Here is a 21,575-nt window from a genome sequence, read left to right as displayed (position 1 = left end):
CTTGCTTGCAGAGGCGAAGTGACCCCAAGCCCAGAACTGGTGCTGCTTATATAGGCCTAGGAGAGGCATGTCTCACACCCGGATTGGTTGTGCTTGGGTTATGCTTTTCACCTCATTTGCATGCCTACATCTGATTGGTTAACTTTTCTCTCATCTGATTGGTTAATTTTGGTTAATTCTCAAAACCTAATCTTGGCAAAAGTACTTTACTGCCTATGTATGCGTGGTGGCCAGCGGAAGCCAGCGCCACCCTGCAATGGCACATGTGGCTTCCCACAGGGAAATGCCAGAGAAATATAAAGGTTTCCCTGCCTATGGTAGCTAGAGGCTCCTTTAGAAGTGAACCTTTGATTGGAGAATGACCAAACTAGCCTACACACTGTGCAGTGGTGTAGACCAGAATCTATTCTGTGCTGAGGGCCACATTTGATCCCCAACCACCTCACATAAACGTCGTACCCTACTGAAGGCTTCCTGGGGGTAAGTGACCACAGTCTTCAAGGGCTGAACAGAAAAGCAAGCCAGTCACTGTAGAGCCCAAACTCCCTGTCTGGCAATGTAGCGCTTAACAAACTGTAATGAAGCATCTACATCACCTTCAATTAAAACGGGATTATTTAGAAAGGTTCTAGTTGTTAATGAGCATAAATATCAGCTCCAACATATAAACACAAAAAGACAACCTAGCCAAAGTACAATGATGATTTTGAATTTTAAATAAATCCATTCCATATACAAGCATTCCCACATCCTTGGAAAACGGCACTGAAGTCACGTGGAGAGTAATCTGAAGCCTCAGAAATCAATCATGGGGCAGAGGTGTAGTTTAGAAGTGGAAAGATTAGTCTCATGACGGAAAGAGGCCCTCTGTGCAGACAGGATGTATGTGTGCCTGTGTGTATTTACCTGAAGGAAGTCAAACCACAGGATCCCTAAGGCAAAACTATGTCAAACATTTTATTTGTATTTTATGTTTGGTAGATTTAAATAAATAGAACAAGTTTGCTGAACAGATTTTTTTAATACAATATCTAGATGTATAAGGACAACCAAATAGGGAAACTCCACAAACTGATGTTTTAACAATGTTTTACAAACTGTTGATAAAGATTGTATGCTTGGATTTAAAAGAACCCCAATAGATGAATAAATAGTCTCATATTAAATCTTGTAGATTAACCAATTGCTCTTAGTATAAAACCAATACATCATAATGGGAGGGATACACCATTGCTCTTGGCGCTCCTGTCTCTGTCTCTCACTGGTCGTCTCATAAGTGGGAAAATAAAATTGAATTTATATTAGCAAATGAAAGTGCAAGTTTATACAGCAGGGCTGAGCAGCAGGAGTGAAGAATGATAAGACAGGAGAGGCTGACAGTCCCTATACACCAAGGACATCTACGTCAGTCCTTGTCCCCTAACGTCAACGTGACATCACTTATTTTTCATTGCTCTGAAACGAGCAGAACCAAATTCTTTGATCTAAAGGAATATTAAATATTTATTTCCCCCACATCATTTGTGATCACGTAAGGCAAAGGGAGAGGAGTCCCACCCTCACTGCGGGTGGCAGCAGCATACAACTTCAGAGCGCCTCACAAGGACATCCACGCTCCCATGGCGGCAGGCGGAGATGTCTGCTAGAGCATGTCTGCACCCAGCCTTGCTTTAATTTATCCAGCTGAAAAAAAAAGCTTTTATAAATATATCACTTAAGAGGACGGCTGAGCCAGGCGGGGTTGGTGCGCGTCTTCGATCTCGGCACTCAGGAAGCAGAGACTGAGTCTGACGTCAGTCTGGTCTGCAGAGCCAGTTCTAGGACAGCCAGGGCTACACAGAGAAACCCATTCTCCAAAAAGTAGGAAAACAAAAACAAAAACAGAAAACAAAGAGGACAGCAAATTATTTTCCTGCTGTAAAAAAAATGTTTTCACATTTTCAAACTTGCCAGTGTAGTTCTGTAAGAGGAGTCTCAGAAGGCTGTGGCAGCAGGGGTCTTGCAGGATGCCCGCGATGAGCTGTGTTTACGAGAGCCAGGTAACCTGGCTACCTTCTGCTTCTACAAACTGTTTTCACAGTAATATTTAAACAATCCGATTTGTTTAAATACCTTCCACTCACTCTGCCTGGAGGGCAAAGAGATACCCACTGTCAAGTGTTACATTGTAAAAGGTATTTTATTTTTGCTAATCTTATATACTGAAGTTTAAAAATGAAAAAAAGATCTGTGTGATAATCACGCCTTGCCAGTCCATTTCTTTTTATAATAAAATGCTCTTTTGTGTTTTTAAAGAACACAGAAAATATTGATTTACTAAGAAGGAACACACTGAAAAATGCCATCTCAGGGTACCAGATTAAGGAGCCATCTCTTTCTGTTGGCGAAAATGATCAGGAAAGCTACTGAGTCTGTTGTCTTTAGCTGGCTTTAATATGTCTTTTAAAAATGATGGTCAGGAACTCTTTAGAAAACCAGAGGGAGGAGCTGCTTTGAGCCTGAAATTCCATTCACTGTAGAAAATGTTTGCTTCGGTTCTTTGGAGGAAACGCTCATATAACTTCTACATGAGGAGACAGAAAAGAGAACAGGTTAATATGACCCAGCTAAAATTGAATACCATGGCAATATCTTATATTTATAAAAAAGACAAACCCACCATGCCTTTACAGATAGTATCATATGTAAGAGTAAGCTGCTGTGCTGTAGGAAGAACAGCTCAGTGGCAGAGCCCTTGCCTGGTCTGCACGAGGCTCTGGGTTAGTTTCCCCAGCACCACAAAACCACAACCAGACACACGTAAAACCAGGAGACTGGGTTGGGGTTCATAAGCTTTTTAAGGGCAGTACTAGGAAAAGTGCACACCCTTTCCACTCAGCTTAGGGAACATCACTGACTCAGAAATGCTATGCTTAGATAATTTAAATCCAGAGCCTCTAAGAAAACTACATTCATTTGTCCTGTATCCTTAGTGTTCAATGCTTAGGGCTCCAAACTTCAGTGGAGGACGAAGGAATGTTTATAAATAAATGGTCACCCAAAGGAACAGTGTGTCACTTAAGATGGGAGCCTACACTACTTCTTGGGGAAAGATGGTGGAAGGAAAAGGATGATTTAAAACTCAGGGAAGCAGAAGACCAGGTGGAAGTTTCTTCCTCCCTGCAGATATGGGATATGACAAGTCAGGAGGCAGCAGATGCCGTGGTTCCACCACCACAGCACTAAGCAGGCTGCTTTGAAGGCTTAGCAATCCCAAGGCCAGGCCACAGGGGCTGTATGATCACTTTTACAGCCTACAAGATGGATTTCACTAAGGGCAATAATAGCCCAGAGGAGAAAAAGAGACTGGTTCCTCAGGGGCCTCCTCCTAGCTAAAGTTGTTATGGCTTCACTGACAGTTTGACCATAGTCCTCTCCTGACTCCACTTCAGTGTCTGGAATTTGGCGGATCTCCTCCTAGGAAGAGGATGAGGAAACTGGTGACTGTGACCTGCTGGGGAGGGAGGCAGACAACCCCAGGCTTGCTGAGAGAGCGTGGGCGAGCTAGGCCTATCCCACTTATCCCTCACAGAGCTGGGATTGTGTCATGGAGCTGGCAATGACCACTCATTAGGAAAATTTGATATGGCTATTTTGGCTAGCTATTGTTCTTTTTGTATGAAGACTTCAGGTCAACTTGTCTTGAGGACTATGTGAGAGAGGCCCAGACAGGCTCAGCCATCATGAATATGGAGTAGAAGAACCTCAGAACTGCTATCCTATATGCACTTTGCATTTTTAAAAGACAGTAGAAACATGTGGACCAAGGTTACCAAACCCAAATGAGAGAAAAATGGCAAGAGAACCCTAGGCTGTCTGTAAGTACTGATGACCCACGGAAGAGGGACAAAGCCCAGCTTTATTTCCAGTGGAGCTAGTCCAGGAGTCTATTCCAACATGGAGCCCTCCTGGACCTTGTTGGATAAGGCTGCTGTGTGCTTGAGTCTGAATGGAGGCAGCCAGGGAGGGCCTACGAGTTGCCCAGAGCATCTCAAAATTCAACTTCCATGATCATGCACAGTCTTTTCTACAGTGGCTTCCTCATTCCCTCAAAGAACAAAACAACCATTCATCCTCTCTTGGGTATCAGCTCTGACCACCGAACAAAGCAGCTGACGACCAGCTCACCTGCGGTCTGCTGTGTCTGCACACCATCTACCTGAGGTAGGGGCCCAAGTGTCCCTTCATCATTAAAGGCCAAAATTGGTTTCAAAGGAATTTCTGGGTTCTCATTGGTGACATCTAATCTGGACGCTTTTGATCCAACAGGTAAGTTTATAACTTCTTCAAATTTTTCATTTTGTACGGACATTCCATTTTCATTTGGCTGTTTTTCCAAATCTGGAGAACTGGGGATGTGAAAGATCAAACATGGTATGAGTTAAAATTAAGTGTATTTTTGGAACAAACAATTATTTTAAAATAATTTTAAGGCTTTGAAATAAAACAGAAGCTTGGGGCCATAGAGATGGTTCAGAGGTGGAGACACTTGCTGCCCGATGATGCCAGCCCTGATACCCTGACATGCTCCCAGAATCTACACAAAAGTGAAAGGGGAGAACATTATAAGATTGTCTTATAGCCTCCACACATGTGTCCTCCAATACTAAGAATAAATAAAGATATCATGTCATTATTAGCAAATATGGATGGGGAGCTGAGAAAAATTTGCATCTTAGATTCAAGAAACTTATAACAGTTATCAAATAGGACAATTTGTTAGAACAGGTCATCACCAACAGAAACAGGTCATCATTAGCTCCTCAATGTTTAATTTTTTTTTTATTTTGAGACAGAGTATCTCTACATAGTCCTGGCTATCCTGGAACTTACTATGCAGACCAGAACTCACAGAAGCCACCTGCTTCTGTCTGGGGTGAAAGACATGTGCCAGCATGCCTGACTTTCAATTCTTAAAGAGAAATTAAATTACACTATTTGTGTGGGCATAGACATATACATGCCATGGTGTGCGAGAAGAGGTCAGAGGGCAACCGGAGGAGGAGTCAGTTTTCTCCTTCTAACACATGGGTCCTGAAGATGGAACTCAGGTCATCAGGATTGGTGACATTCACTTTTACCTACTGAGTCATTTCGCTGGTCCCACCTTTTTCAATTCTACGTGAGTCTGGGAATGGTGGCAGACACCTATAGTTCTAGGAGGCAGAGGCAGGCCTCTGCAAATGAGGCTAGTCTGGTCTATACAGTGAGTTACAGGTCAACCAGTGTGAGAACCTGATGCCCCTAAAACTCTCTATGCTTTTCGTGGGGAATCTGTTATGTGGAAAGAATATGGATGAGGAGAGGGCTTAGGGCGAGGATGCAACGGGCAGGGAGTGGTTCTCGTACATGGCTGGTGAGGTTATACACGAGTTCTCACTGGCTCTGCATGAAGACAGGGTCTCCATCTAGAGGTGAGGCTAGACTCAATGAAACGTTGCCAAGGATACCCTTGAATTTCTGATATTCCTGTCTCAGTATTCCAAGTTCTGGGGTTACTAGGGTGTGCCGCTGTGCTCCACGTTCTTGTTTTTGTTTTATGTGTTTTTCTTTGTTGTTGAGTTGGGGTCTCACTCTGTAGCCCAGGTTGGCCTCAAATCCAACTTCTTTAGTCTCTTATGTGTTCGAATTACAGTCACAAACCAACCATCATATCTGTTTTGGTTTTTAAACAGTCTTGCTACATAGTGCTGACTAGTCTCAAATCTCCATCAATCTCCTCTCTCAGTTTCCTTAAGTCCTGGGCTTATTGTACCCAGTGTTTCCATCCATCATAAACACAGACATTCAAAGCCCTCCTCCTACAGGATGGGTAGACTCCCTTTCTTCTTCCTTTCCACCTCTGTTCTAAGCAGACCATTGTGCTCTGAGCGCTCTCTGTAGCCCAAGTGGGCCTTGCACTTTTTATTCTGCTTCAGATTTCCAAGATGCCAGGACTGCAAGCCTGCACCAATGAAGCTGGCTGTGATTTTCCTTAATACGCACTCAAACCTCACCATGAGGAGTAAAGAAAAAAAGTGACTTCCCTTTTCTTAGAGTTACAAGTTCTACAAAAAATTAAGGAGACAAATTAAAAATAAACCTTCCTGTTAAAACTCTGGCATCCTACCTGGTGGGGTGAACACAGCACTTTGTAATACACACACACACACACACACACACACACACACACACACATCAGTGAAAAAGGCCTCAGTTACTGAACTCACCTCTCTGTGGTCACTTCTGATTGCTGTAAAGCGACTCCATGTGGGCTCTCTGCAGACTCTCCGTTTCCTGGAGAGGCCATACACGGCAGTGCAGGTACTTCTGCATGCAGCGAGGAGAGGAAACCGTTGCTAATATGCCACCATCAAACCCACCCTCTAGGCACCAGAACCTGGATATCTGACCTGACTGTACAACTCACTGCCTGTGGGATGTTGGGCAAGTGAAACCCTAATCCTTCCTGGATAACAGTACCTGCCTGACAGGCTACTAACTGTGTTAACATGGGCAAAGTTTTCACTGCTCAGCCGACTGAAGGGCAGAAATAACCGTTACTATTATTTTGTTTGTACTAAGTTAGTTCTGGACATTGACATTGAAATCAAACCAACTGATGAAGTGGCTAACTGACTTGACTGGCTGACACAGAACACTTTGACTGAAGGATTCAGAGCAAATCACCATAGAAGAGGAAGGCACGCTTTAACTCGGCTGAATTCAGTCATACTTAGAAGGCTGTGATTTCACAAATAGAGGCCTACAGTGTGTGTCCTGAGCTTCACTACACAACCTGCTACTCAACGCTGGAGTCCAGCTTAAGGCAGCCTATAGCCATCTGACTCAAACCTAGGGTGGGCTATATTGAAAGTCTTATAACCCTTGATAGCACCTGTCAGCAGTAACACTCTTGGAAATACCACGTTATGCAGTGGGCCTGGGGGTGCTGGTGCTCTCAAATAGTTGTAGATTCGGTTCTGAGCAAAGCAAAGCAGAACTGTGACAGGGTGTGACAGAACTGTGATAGGAGTGTCCTCTGGACAAACAACTAGTACGTCAGTGACTGAGCCTGAGATCGCTACTATCCAAGAACCTCACACAGAAATGAAGCTATCTTAGATGGGACTACAAAAATGAAGGCTGATTCCATTTCTATTTAAGCCACTTCTATTTTAAAATCTCCAAGAAACAGTGATTTGCCCAAAGACCACAGTTACAAGTTAAAGAACAAGTTACATTGAAATCGGCATGTTTTAAAGTGTACTTCTCTTTCGAAGTCAGGATTAAGAGAGATGTTTAAATCTCTTATTCTAAGACTTGTCATAAATACAAGTTATGAGCGTGTAAATATAAGCGGGGGGTAATAATGCAGGCCTGTCATATTAGCATTTGGAGGTCAGAGGAAGGAAGATGTCCTCAGGTACAGCGACAATTCCAATACAGACTGCACTACAGAACGAGACTCTAGTTCAAACAAAATCCCCAAACAGACAAAATCCTAGCAAGACGTGTATGTTTAAAGTCATCCTCTAGACCAGTGGTTCTCAGCCTTCCTAAAGCTGAACCCTTTCATACAGTTCCTCATGCTGTGGTGATCCCAACCAAAAATGCTGTTGCTACTTTATAACTATAATTTTGCTATTGTTATGAATCGTGATGTAAATATCTGCTGTTTGACCTCCAAGGGGGGTGTGACCTACAGGCTGAGAACCACTGCCTTAGTGGCTGGAGAGATGGCACAGCAGTTAAAATCAGCCATGTCAGGCAGTTTGCAGCCAGCCTTAACTCCAGGAGATTTGACATCCTCTTCTGGCCTCTGTGGGTATACACACGCACATGTGCACTGATAGAAGAAATACCTGTCTCTCCAGCGAGAACTCCTTTGGCTATGTCACCATTTCTTTGCTCAGTGGTTTTCTAGAAAAAGAAAAGAACCAACGTAAGAATTTTAAATTGAAGTTCCTAATGGTAGAGCGCTCACTGGATACTTATGAGGACCTAGGTCTAAGAGTGGGGGTGACTGGAAAGGAAATAAAGGCATATCAAGGACAGTTAGAGCCAGCAGGGCACAGGCCTGCAGCCCTCCCCCACCAAGCCCTTGGGAAATAAACAGGAGTTGTAGGATGTTCAAGGTCATGTTCAGTGAGGCCAGCCCCGAGGGACAGGAGACTGCCTCCCAGAACAGATGACTGGCTAGAAAGGCCATGCCAGCAGCACCTTATCAGCTGTCTCTGTCCTCCTGGTTCTTCTCATAATCTCTTCAAGTCGCTGCAAAAAAAGAACACAGAAGACCGGATGAGATACATACAGCACACCAGCCTGGCACATTTCGTCGATAAAAAAAAGTAGCAGAGTATTAAAATGTGGAGAAAATATAATTCACAGTTCTTTGTCCTAATTGTCGTTATTAATAGAGGTTGGGACCATTTTAGCTGTGGTGATAGAATGACTTGTTTTGGGGAAGGAGGAAATTCTGGCAGCTTTCTTGGAATTAATACCGAGGGCCACTTCTTAGGCAAGGGTAGAACATTTTGTGCCTGACCAAAGCACCAGTTTCTTGGCTTCAGGCAACTTGTGACCCAGGAAGGAAGCAGAACCATGCCGGTCCCAGGCTTCAGTCCAAGCTCATACCTTCTTCCTCTCCAGCCGTTCCTGCTCTTCTTTCTGGAAATGCTTCTCTCGTTCCTGCCGAGCCCTCTCTGCCTCCTCCCGGGCTCGGGCTTCTTCTTCTTTCTGAAAACAAATGGCTACTACTGCTTATCCCTGCTCTGGCAGCCCAGCTCCCCACACTGGGCAGGCAGGAAGGCCAGCAGAGAACGTACTCATCTTGGAGACCACCCCTCCCACCCTCGCATATCCCTCACCTGCTTAGCAGCCCTAATGGTCTGGGAGCAAACCCGAGGGGCAACTGCCAGCGAGATGCTCTGCACCCTGCTCATGTGCAACCGTCTGGGGCAGGGCCCACGCCTGCTCTGCACCCCACTCATCTGAGGATAGCCCCTGTCTGGGGCTGTGCATCCCACTCATCTGAGGATAGCCCCTGTCTGGGGCTGTGCATCCCACTCATCTGAGGACAGCCCCTGTCTGGGGCTGTGCATCCCACTCATCTGAGGACAGCCCCTGTCTGGGGCAGGGTCCACACCTGCTTCTGCACGCGCTCCACCTCCTCCTTCTCCCACCGCTCCCGCTCCTCCTCAGCCAGACGCAGTGCCAGCTCCTCTTTCTCTCGAGCCTGCTCCGCTTCCAGCCTGCGGGCTTCTTCTTCCCTGCGACTTCGCTCTTCAGCCACCCTTCGGGCCAATTCCTCTATCTTTTGTCTGGGAAAAGACAAGAATGAAGGCACTTCTTTGAAGAGAGGCCAGGTATGGCAAGGCCAGCAGTTCAAAGACCCGGAGGAAAGCCCCCGCTGTAGCTACATTCTACTGTGGATATGGAAAGACCTTTGTTCGCCTTCCTCTCCCCGCTCTGCTTCATTTTTGTCAGAAGCAGCATACAACAATGACATGTGGGGGGCGACTGGCTTCTCCAGAGGGTCTACAAATCATCTTTAGAGGGCGGAGACTTGAATAGCTGAACATAGATGAATTTTAGTAATTAACAAAAAATTACACATGTATGGGAATTTTGCCTGTATATTCCCATGTACGATCTCTATATGTTTGCTTGGTGCCTGCAGAGTCCAGCTCAGGTCCTCTGGAAAAACAGTCAATGCTCTTAACTGATAAGCCATCTCTCTAAACCTAATAAAACCTTTTAAAATGAGATTAATAATGTTGTGTATCAGGTCAGGAGGAAGACGGGCCATATAAGCCGCCCATGGAATGAAGGGTGTGCACAGCCAAGAGGGTGGCCCTCAGCAGGCCTGAGGTCCTCCCCAGCTCTGTCACAGTTAGCTTTAACTATCAACCTGACAGTCCGAAGACCTGAGACAGAGTCTCTCAGTTGAGGAATTGGTCAGATCAGATTGGAATGTGAGCGTGTCCATGGGGAACTGTCTTGGATGTTAGTTATGTAGCAGAGCCTGGCCACTGCAGGCAGTGCTCTATATGAAGGCTATCCGTGCACAAGCCTGCGAGCAGGTCAGAGAACAGCATTCCTCAGTGGTTTCTGCTTCCAGCTGCTTCTGGAGTTGCTACCCTGGCTTTCCTCACAGATGGACCAGTGCCCCATAAATGGAAGCCAAAGGAGCTGTTTCCTCCCCTACATTGCTTCAGGTCAGAGTGTTATATCACATCACAGCAACAGACTGGAACCTGAACACTGCCTGTTTGTCCATGCCCATGGCTGTGGTGGTCTGAGCAGGAATGGCCCCTGTAGGCTCATATATTTGAACACTTAGTCATTGGGGAGTGGCACTACTTGGGAAGGATTAAGAAGTGCGACCTTGTTGGAGGAAGTGTGTCATTGGGGGCTGGGCTTTTGGTCCAGTGTCTCTTCCTGATGCCTGTGGATCTTGATGTAGAGCTAAACACTACTTCTTCAGCACTATGTCTGCCTGTGTGCTGCCATGATGAGAGTGGATTAGATCTCTGAAACTGTAAGCAAGTCCCAAATAAATGCTTTTCTTCAATCAGTTACTATGGTCATGGTGTCTCTTTTCAGTAGTAAAGAATAAGTAAAACAGAAGTTGGTACCAGGAGTAGGGTATGTAGAGATACTCCTTCTAAGGTGAAGAATACGTTATTGCACCTGGCCCCTCCCATTATCAAGAGAAGCACAACATTAGTGGGCCTATCTGGATTCTGGAGACAGCATATTCCTCACTTGGGTGTGTTACTCTGACCCATATACCAAGTGACTCAGAAAGCTGCTAGCTTTGTGTGGGGCCTGAAATAGAGAAGGCTCTACAACAGGTCTAGGCTGCTGTGCAGGCTGCTCTACCACTTGGACCATATGACCCAGCAGACCCGATGGTACTTGAGGTGTCTGTGGCTGATAGAGATGCTGTTTGGAGCCTTTGGCAGGCCCCTGTAGGTGAATCACAGAAAAGACCTTTGGGATTTTGGAGCAAAGCTCTACCATCATCTGCAGACAACTATTCCTCTTTTTTTTATGTATATGAGTACACTGTAGCTGAACAGATGTTTTTTTTTTTTATTTTTATTATATGTAAGTACACTGTAGCTGTCTTCAGACACCCCAGAAGAGGGAGTCAATATTTCATTACAGATGGTTGTGAGCCACCATGTGGTTGCTGGGATTTGAACTTCGGACCTTCGGAAGAGCAGTCGGGTGCTCTTACCCACTGAGCCATCTCACCAGCCCTGTACAGATGGTTTTGAGCCTTCATGTGGTTGTTGGAAATTGAATTTAGGACCTCTGCTTGCTCCGGCTGGTCCTGCTTGCTCTAGCCCAAAGATTTATTTATTATTATACATAAGTACACCGTTGCTGTCTCCAGACACACTAGAAGAGGGCGTCAGATCTCATTATGGGTGGTTGTGAGCCACCATGTGGCTGCTGGGATTTGAACTCAGGACCTTCAGAAGAGCAGTAGGTGCTCTTAACCACTGAACCATCTTGCCAGCCCCTACTATTCCTCTTTTGAAAGACAGTTCTTGGCCTGTTATTGGGCCATAGTAGAAACTGAACATATGACAACAGGCCGCTATGTTACCATGAGGTGGGTGTTATCTGAGCCACCAAGTCATAAAGTAGGTTGTGTGTAGCAGCAATCTATTGTCAAATAGAAATGGTATATACACACGCCTAAGCAGATTCTGAACGTGTAGGCAAGTTACATGGAGAAGTTGTGCAATGCCTATGCTTTCTACTGTTACAGTGCCGTCTGCTGCCAAGCGTGTGCCCGCAGCCTCGTGGGTGTTCCCCATGGTCGGCTGACTGGGGAAGAGAAGAGTAGGGCCTGGTTTACTAATGGCTCTGCACATTATGCAGGCACCATCCAGAAGTAGACAGCTGCAGCCTTATAGGGGACAACTCTGGAAGGCACTGGTGAAGGGACATCTTCACTGTGGGAGGAACTTCAGGTAGGACACATTTTGTTTAGGAGGAGAAATAGCCAGATACTCTGTGAATAGTTTTCACAGACTCATGAGCTGTAGGCCAATGGACTGGCTGGATGGTGGGGGATCTAGAAAAAGCATGACTGCAAAGTTGGTGAGAAAGACATCTGGGGAAGGAGTAGGTGGAGGGATCTCTTCAAATGGGCAAAAGACGTTGAAGATATTGTGTCCCGTGTAAATGCTCATCAAAAGGTGACTTCAACTGAGGAGGAGTTCAGTAGTCAAGTAGATAGGAAGACTGCTCTGTGGACAGTCAGCATTGTTCTCCAGCCATCCCTGCACACACGAACAAGTGGCCATGGTAGGAGAAATGGGGGTAAACATGGGTTCAACAACATGGGTTTCCGCTCCTGGAGTCTGACCTGGCTGCAGCTGCTACTGTGTGCCACAACTGCCAACAGCAGAGACCAGGCACTGAGCCCCAGATATGGTGCTATTCCCTGGGGTGACAGTGATTTGACTATACTGGACCACTCCCTTCGTGGAAAGGACAACTCTTGGTCCGTCCTGGGGTAGAAACTTATTCCGGTCATGGATCTGCCTTTCCTGCATGTAAGGCTCTTTCTGCCAAAAGCAGCATCCGGGCATACGGCAGGCAACTCTGGAGTAAATATTTTTTTACCAAGCTGAAGGGACTTATTGGAAAGAACACGTATATATTGGTACTATGCAACCTTTACAGTATACAATGATAGCGAAGAAACTTTAGTCTATAGAAGTGTCGGCTGCGAGAGCAGACCTGACAGCTGTACCTTCACTGTGCTATGGATCTGTGTGTGTGTGGCTCTACACACATCCTCCAAGCAGTCAGAGAACAGAAGAGGCCACTTAAAATGTATGCAACTATTTGAAGTAGGTATAACTTTTCCCCCTTTAAACATTTTCTTATCTGTGTTGATATGTTGCTTTTCAGAAGAAAATTGGATTTTAAAAATAGTCTGGGGATGTAGCTTGGTTGATAAGAGTGTTTGCTTGGCAGGGATAAGTCCTAGGCTCCATACCCAACATCAATAGACCAAGGATGGCAAAGGACGGTCACCCTCACACTCTGAAGGGAGCAGGAGGAATCCGAGCCCAGTGCCTTCTCTGGCTTAGGGCGATAACAGCCTTTACCTCTCCAGCTCTTCCTTTTCCTTCCTTTCCCGTTCCTCCTTCTCCCTCTGCTCTCTGGCTAGACGCCTCTTCTCAGCAAGCAGCCTCGTAGCCTCCTCTGGGTCGGTGGTGCCTGCAGAAGTCTTAGGAACTACACTGACAGTCACAGTGGACGATGGTGCAGGGACTGGGGCTGGGTCCGTAGCTGGAGCAGGGGCTGAGGTTGCAATGGGGGCCGAGGCTGGAGCAGCTGTACAAATAGGTTCAAGGAGAAAACCAAGTGGGACAAAAACCCAAGGAACTAAACAGAAACTGGCATTCCCCACGCCCCAGGCCCGGGATTCATCACTCTTAAAGAGAAGGGAACATGCATCAGTGTGTGTTCTCACGGTTTCACCATATTCTGTCTATCTGTAGCCAAGCAACCAATAACAAAACTGCATGAGTAACTGAGACATCCACCACAGCTCACACTCTGTCACCAAGCCTTATTTTCACAGCAGTTAGCAGTATCTACCAAGTGTGCACCAAGGGCTCGTGGCAGGGTCTGTGGGAAGCCCTATTCCGAGCAGAATGAAGGCCAGGTTCTCCATTTGCTTTTTATTACAAGAATCTCTGTGCTTTAGTGACTTAGTACAGCATCAAAGCCTTTTTTAATGGGCATCATTAGCACCCAGGCCACACCCAGGACTCTGGCTGGGCAAGTGACATCCAATGGAGAGGCTCTTTTTATTCATTTTGATTAAGGTTTAAAATACCCCCACCTTCCCTTTTTGGACACAGGATTTTTGTGTAGTTAGGGCTTGTTCAGAGCCAGTCCATGATCTTCCTGCTCCAGCTGCCTGACCTGGGATCACATGTGTGCACCATTATAACTGTGCTAAGTGGCCTCTCTTCTCACAGGTGCGGCGGCACACACTTGTAATCTCAGCACTTGGGAGACAGCCTGAGATACACGGTGAGACTGTGTGTCAAAAGAATCTACCCAGAGCTGTCTTGAGACCCTAGACACAAGGAAGCAATAGCCTTGTCAGGGACAGGCACGCCAGCTGCCACACATCTGTCCCAAAGATTGCTTTGGGAAAACGTTCTTCAACTGTGCTTAGAGATTTAGGATGACTGAAAACGGTCCTTGAGAGATCTCGTCGTGACTGGGCATGACGGGTGGCACTGGACACGTTATTCCCAGACCCTCCTTTTCAAGATTACAGTCTGACTCCGTCCACAGCTTTCTCCCCCTCTCTCCTTTTCCTTTGGGGTTGAACCTAAAAGCTCATGCATGCTGAGCAAGTGCTCTAACACAGAGCAGTCTCGCCAAGTTGCTCATCTCGAGCCTTGAACTTGAGATCTGTGTGCTTCAGCTTCCATCATAACTAGGATTACCAGCAAGAACTACAGGCCCAGTCTTTCCCAGCATTTTGCTGGTTTGGGTCCTTCTCTCCCTTTGGAATGAAGCAGACACTGGGCTCTTCCTCCATTCCAATACTGTAACTCACCCTTGGTTCCCAGCCTCAAACCTCAAACTGTATTTTCTATGAAAATAATTTTCAGCAAGAAAATATTGAATTCCTAGTTCTAGGTGACTCCAAACAACACTGACTTATCTCACAGAAGACAACTGCTAGGTCTTCCGATCTCTGTGTAACGCTACAGTAAGCCAGTGATCCTCAAATCCAGTGTGAAAGTGCTTTCATCCCTGAGCACAGAGTCTGATCCAGGAGATCTGAGGTAAGGCCAGGGATTTGTAGTTTGAAAAATTCTGGAGGTATCAGTTTAATATTTTTAGAAATCCTTTGAAAATCTTCTCAAAAATACAGGTTAGGCTGGGGAAGCAGCTTGGAGTGCTTGCCTGGCATGCTCAGAGCCCAAGTCTAATGTCAAGACGCCATCAAACCAGGCCTGATGACCTGGGATCCTAGCAACTTGGGAGGAGGAAACAAAAGGGCTAAGAAGTTCAAGGTCATCCTTGGCCACACAGTGCAGGGCACTCACAATACAGAGTGGTAGGGGGGAGAGAGAGAAAGAGGAGAGAGAGGAGAGAAGAGGAGATAAGAGAGACGAGAGAGGGGAAAGGGGAGGAGAAAAGAAAGAATGAGAATATGAATTTCCAAACCTCAGGAATGAAAAAGGAGTTAAATAAAATCAATCATGAACAGGGCAAGCACAGAGAACACCAGCCCACATCCCAGCACTAGCTGGTTCACTCTTACCAGGGTCAGGTGGCTTCACGGGTGTCCCCTCTTCGACTGTGACCTCCTCTACCTTCACTAATGGCACCCTGCCCTTTACTGCGGGTAAAGGGTCTTTCTTCTCAGGCTCCACTTTCACTTCTCTCTTGACAGGCCGGATGTTGCCAGAAGACGAGGAGGGGGCCTGAGTGGAAGCAGCTCTGACTGAGCCGGGAGGCAAGGAGGATGCAGGCCGGGGAGTACCAGGTAGATGAGGCATGGACTTGGATGGGAGCCTGGGCCAAAGAAGACAAGGACAATGAGTAGGTCAGGATCATCTTACCAGAGCCCAGAACACCCACACATGTAAAACCAAGCAGACGTTCTGATAGGAGGATTTTCTGTTTGTGATAAATGTGGAAAAGGAGTGGCTAGCGAGACTCAGCTCAACGATCCTTTCTCCTTTTGCTAAAAGACAGCTTGTGGTCCCTAGAGTCAAAGGCAAACAGTGAGGACAGAAGCTAATTCTCCAAGGTGGGCCTTCCCATGCACCTCTGCCACACTCACCAAAGGCGGGCCGGAGCCGGTGATCTTGCTTTGAGATTAGATGGAGACAGAGTCCTGCGGGCACCCGGGGAAACGTGGAAGGGAACATGTTCTCTTTCTCGCTCTCTTTTATGGCTCTGGGTTCAGAGAAACTCAGTAATTAGAATTTTCATATTAACAATATCCAACAACAAACTACAGACCACTTAGTGTTTTTAAGAATTTAAGACAACTTCTAAACTATGTCATATATCCACACCACTGCAGGACAAGGCACCTGTCTGCTAACAATCGAACAGTACATAACTGAGCCAACACAGATGACAGGATAAAGTAGATCTGAGGGATGGTTTGAGGGGAGTAAAGGAAAGGGGGAAATGATGTAATTATAATCTCAAAAAAAAAAACAACAAAAAAGTATAAACTTTTAAAAAGCACCTTTGCTTTTTCTGTCTAACATTACCTGGAATTACTTTACCTTGTTTCTACAGATGTTCCTTTTGTTTTAAATTTTGTCATTTTTCTTTTTGCCATACTGAGGATTAAACCTCAGGCTTCATACTGGGCAAGTGCCCTATCACTGAGCCACACTACTTTTAAGCACATGTTCTACTTTTCTATTCTTTAGCAGTTCTCTTCTGCTTTGGAATATACCATCGCTCCGTCATTTACTTACATCTCTGTTACTTCAGATACATGGTCACCTGTTATGTGACTTTTGTAGACAAGTCCTTACATCAGGGTCCCCTTTCTCCACAGGGAAAGTGGGGCTAAGGTAAGGAAGTGTAGGTTACTCTTTCCTAGAAAGAGTTCCAACAGTGAGGGAGACACCAGCCCTCCCTGATGACGGCCTAGCGCTCAGCCAGAGATCTGGCCAAACGCACGAAGAGAAGACCAGAGATGTGTTCCAAGGTTGTGAAGTCAACAGGCAAGAGTGGGGAGAAAACAGAAGGGAGCAAGAGGAAGCTCAGTGTTTGAAGAATCTCAGGCTGTGGAAGGGAGGGAGGAGGAGATACGGGGTGAGAAAAGAGGACAGAGGAGGAGGCTGGCTGGGCACCTCTGGCTAATCCAGTACAAGGAACCAGGGACAGGTAGATGTCACCCAGCCCGGGCTGCCAGTGAACCATCACAGTGCTCCCTCTCCTTCTCTCCTGAGTTCCTCTAATTGCTTCTCCTACCTTCTGGGCTGGCTGACTGGGCTACCAGTGGAGGAAACCTCTGATGTCTCCACTGTCTCTGCTGAGTTCCTACCACAGAAGAACTGAGGGTAAAGAAGATCCTCCCATGGCTTCAGGGGCCATGTCTGGATCAACCCAGTTGCATGGCCACCCTCTGCCCCAACTGACTCCTCAAAGGCAGGTGGGGACTTGAAGGACAGGTGCAGTCTCTGGCTGGTAAAAGGTGCAGCCGCCACTAGATGGGTTCCCTCCTGAGTGGAAGATAGAGAAGCCTCGGGGAGACTGGAACTAGGGAGGAGGGACCACCTTTCTTCTTAAGAGAGATGCTAAAGTAGCAAGGTAAGTCCTTTCTTCTTCCTTTAACAATGCTTTAAAACATGCATTCATTTATTTCCTTATTTGCTTATTCCTCTGTGAGTGTATGCCTGTGTTGCGTCTAAGGACAACCTGTGAACGTCAGAGTGGGTTTTCTCCTTCCAGCCTGCAGGCTCGGGATGAACTGGGATTATCATGCTTGCCAGCAAGTACCTTTACCTCTGTGGCTGGCCCATCTCTTGGCTCTGTGTGTGTGTGTGTGTGTGTTTGGGGACAGGGTCTCTGGCTGTCCTGGAACTTACTATGTAGACCAGGATGGCCTTGAACTCATTGAGTCCACCTGCCTCTGTCTTCAGAGTATTGGGGTTAAAGGTGTGCTACCACGTGTAGCTTGTAGAAACATTTTGATGTGGCTTAAATAAGATCAAGGAGCTGGGTGGGAAAGACAGAAAGAGAAAGACAGAAGTGCAATGTGAGGCACTTGGGGCTAACTCTGCCCATCTGGGTTTCCTGGGTCAGGGCCCGGGGAATGGGCCTATGCCCTTGACAGTCTCATCAAGGTGACAGACAATCACCATGAGAGCCCAAACTGGGGCTCTGTCCTTCTCTTTTCAATTCTTTTGTTGCCTTACATCCAGCCACCTGTCTGTCAGCACACCCACAAAGGCACCCCGTGGACGCCATGCTGATGTGAGTTAATGGGGAGCAAGTGCTACAACCATCCTTTCTCTGAACCCTTTCCACACTGCTGAGTGCACAACCAACGCTCAAGTCAACCCGGCTGCCGGCCAACCAGCAGGCAGGGACTTCACAATATCTGGAGAAGAACCAGTTGGACCGCTCACATTTCCTGATTTTAAATATATTTTAAGGCTACAGTTAAAGTAGCATGGTACTGGCATGTAGAACAAACAAATAGAATAAAGTCTAGAAACCATAGAGCCTGGGACCACTCAACAAGGGAAGGACAGTCTTCAGCAAATGGTAGCGAGGAAGTAGTATATTTACAGGAAAAACAGTGAAACTGGACTCTTTCTTTACACAACAAACATGAACTTAAAATGGGTTGAGTCTTAAAACTGTAAAAGGGGCTGACATCCAAAAAAGTTTCATATCATGGAACCGGTTACTTAATTTATGGACCCAATGCACAGGCATCAAACAAACAAACAAACAAACAAAAAAACCAACACCCCCCCCCAAAACAAAACAAAAAAAAAACCCAGCACATGAACATCAAACAAAAATTTCTGTAGCTCAAAAGTCACGAAAGACTGAATAGGCAGCCTATACCTATATGGCCAGGAGCCATTATCTAGAATAAACACATAACTCCCACAATGCAACATTTTGTTACCGGACGTAAAGTTGGCCTGTGCTGAATCATCAGTCACACACACACACACACACACACACACACACACACACACACACACGCCTTTGGTAATCATCTCTCCAAACACTTATTAGCTGCTACAGTCTACAAAAAAATGTGCCATGCTACTGAGATGCAAATCAAAATCATGAGATAGCACTCATGTTTAGTAAATTGGATATTATAAAAACAAATACAGAAAATAGCAAGTGTTGTCGTGGAGAAACTGGACTCCTTATGCATGATTGATAGGAATGCAGAACAGTACAGTCACTAGGCAAAACAGTTTGGCAGCTCTTCAGACACTTATATAGATTAATGTTTTTCTGCAACTCCAGTCTTGGTGTGTGTTGTGCCTACCCATGGATAGAAGTCAGAGGCTCGTGCCTTCCTCAGCCATTTCTCCTCCTCAGATTTTGAGACGTGTTTCTTACTGGCCATGTCAGCTGGCCAGTGCCAGCACGTCCATGGATCCCGTCTACACCCCAGTGCTGAAGTTACAGCCACGGGGCCACACTCGTCTTTCATGCTCGTGTCTGAACCCCTCATACTTGCACATCAAGCACTTTACACACTGAGCCATATCCCTAGTCTCTACACACTTTAAAAATTAAATATTCAGTCCATCTATACCATTAGCTACTTTCCAGGTATTCAATATAGTTAACCAGTACCGATTCCACAATGTAGATATAAACATCATTTCCCTGACAGCAGCAGTCCCTAACTATTTGCTCGTGAGGCAATGAAGTCTAATTGATCACACACAGGAACCACCAAAGCTCAAAGGGTGACAGACGCTGGCCACAGTCCTCCTCCTACCTGACTTTCAGAAGGCGGTAAGGTGCTCTCCCTTCGGCACACACTTTCCCCCACTGCACATGCACTCTAAGTGTTCACTGTCACTTTCTGTCTGAAGCTCGGATCTCCAAAGCATCATGAAGCTAATGAAGTAAGTGATCACGGACATCAGAGATAGGCTCCCCTTTGGCTACAGGGCTGTGAGGCTTGTCTCAGGTGTGAATTGCACTGATGCCTAAAGTGGCTCACAAAAACATTTCCTGTAGGCAGAATCCTCACCCTCGCTCTCACAGTCCTCACACACACCTCGAAGCAGAACTCTTTAAAGCATCCATCAGCTTTAAACACGAGAATTGCTCTGTCAGGCACAATTTTGTTTGTTTGTTTTTATTTTGTTTTTAAAGTTCTAGTTGAGACCTGGCTTTCTTCAAAGGCAACACAGTTTCTGACCTTGAAAATGTTTCCCAACCACTTATTTGTATAAAGGTCCCAGTAGAATAGGCCTGCCACTCATTGGTGCTTGAGTGAAGAACAGTTGCAAATGTGTAGGGAGAGCAAAATCCCCAAGTGAGAGGCAGTGAGGGGCAGAGGTGCACAGCCAGCTGGGTTTATAATGGGTGGTGTGGTGTGTAGCTGTCACCTGATCTTGTACCCAGAGCCCACCTTAGGGCAGAGCCCACTCTGCAGAGAAACAGTACCGATTCCCACACACTGGCTTCTCCAGACACCACTTACCGCTACTCCATGAATGGTCCTCCTTCGTGCAGAGCCCTCAGGCGGTGTTACAAAGAGTTTTGGTCGGTCCACTGGGTTTCTAGAGTGTGCAGCTTTGAAGGGCATGATGATGGGGCTGCAAGATGCTGAACGAGGACAAATGGGGATAACTAGAGTGCAGGTGATTGGTTTTACACACAAGAGTGCCAGAGGAGCAGGTGAAGAGAGCCAGAGGCAGGTGCAGAAGACAGAAAGAAAAGTGGGGAGAAGACGTTATTACCTAAAGTGCCCAGCCCCAAGATCCTCAACTCGCCTTCTACCTGCAAACCTGTGAGGTGCCCGGCTGACAGACCTGGAAGGTAATACTACTTGTTTGTTCCAGTTATGACTAAAGACATAGGAACAGTCTGATTGTGGACAGTCTCAGCCTTGTATGACTACAGACCAATGGTCCTGATAAAACCCTGTATCTGTGATGCCATTTTTAAAGGAAGACTGGCGCATGGACAGATTTTTCCTAATTACCTCTACTATGGAACTAAAGCTAGAACCAGGAAACACGCAAGCAGGCAAGTAAGGTCTATAACTGTCTTAAGAGCCAAGTTCAGGAGTCAGTGGGGGAAAAGCAACCGAGATAGAACACGTCCACTGACCAAGTCTTGCCAGGTGTTGACTTGTTTCAGGGATAGCTAAAAACAGCTGGAAAAGATCTCTGTTTTCTTTGAAGGCAAGCTGTGATGTATTCTTCTGCCCTCTCCCCTTACAAAGCCAAGGGATAGAAAATATGGGGAGACAGGTTATAATTATTTAAAATGGTGAGAAGAACAGTGTTTAAGGATTGCCACTGTGGCCGAATCACGGGTAGCAGTGACAGTCTTACTAAGGACAGAACTTTGAGTCTTAGACTACCCATCTTCAAAGGACATTTCTCAAGTCACTACACAGAAATGGGTTTAAGGCAATTTATTTAACATTATACAGGAGCCAGAATTCCAGATCTCACTAAAAAATAAAATAAAATAAATCTTGGTTTTCCATAAAAAATGAAGCAAACACGGTTGAGGATAATGCTATGTATCTGAGCAAGATTATAAAATTACTTTATGCAAATCTGGTTCCTGTAGCAATTCTTAACTTATAGACACGTTCTTACTGTGATCTTAACAGACACGTGCTTACTATGTGTTTTTATAGCCCAGGCTAGTCTTGAACTCATTCTGCAGACAGGGGCTGACTGTGGTGAGCTTGTGGCAATTCCCCCACCTCAGCATCTGGAGGAGTACTGGAATTCTAAGTGTGAGTCACCACACCCAACTTTGAGGCAAACTTTTTTTTTTTT

The 21,575-nt window shown here is 46.0% G+C and overlaps 1 protein-coding gene across 6 annotated transcripts in view; it reads right to left on the bottom strand.

Annotated features, from left to right (window-relative positions):
- Nucleotides 1–800: 800 nt before the first annotated feature.
- Nucleotides 801–21,575, bottom strand: part of Map7 (microtubule associated protein 7) — a 132,902-nt gene continuing 112,127 nt past the window's right edge. For 3 of the 6 annotated variants that reach the window (XM_029482843.1, XM_029482844.1, XM_029482842.1), the window contains exons 8-18: nt 20,258–20,406; nt 15,875–15,990; nt 15,350–15,603; nt 13,161–13,389; nt 9,167–9,341; nt 8,656–8,757; nt 8,242–8,292; nt 7,884–7,941; nt 6,249–6,348; nt 4,168–4,388; nt 801–2,563 (exon numbers count right to left, since the gene is read on the bottom strand). In XM_029482843.1, coding sequence (XP_029338703.1) covers nt 2,553–2,563; nt 4,168–4,388; nt 6,249–6,348; nt 7,884–7,941; nt 8,242–8,292; nt 8,656–8,757; nt 9,167–9,341; nt 13,161–13,389; nt 15,350–15,603; nt 15,875–15,990; nt 20,258–20,406 — 1,466 coding nt within the window. In that variant the 3' untranslated portion in view covers nt 801–2,552. The remainder of the gene's footprint in view (nt 2,564–4,167; nt 4,389–6,248; nt 6,349–7,883; nt 7,942–8,241; nt 8,293–8,655; nt 8,758–9,166; nt 9,342–13,160; nt 13,390–15,349; nt 15,604–15,874; nt 15,991–20,257; nt 20,407–21,575) is intronic. The other 3 variants (XM_021173685.2, XM_029482840.1, XM_029482841.1) reach the window with 3 other exon arrangements.

The sequence above is a fragment of the Mus caroli genome, chromosome 10 (assembly GCF_900094665.2).
Source record: "Mus caroli chromosome 10, CAROLI_EIJ_v1.1, whole genome shotgun sequence".
In the NCBI taxonomy this organism is placed as follows: Eukaryota; Metazoa; Chordata; class Mammalia; order Rodentia; family Muridae; genus Mus; species Mus caroli.
This window is presented reverse-complemented; position numbering and strand designations above follow the sequence as displayed.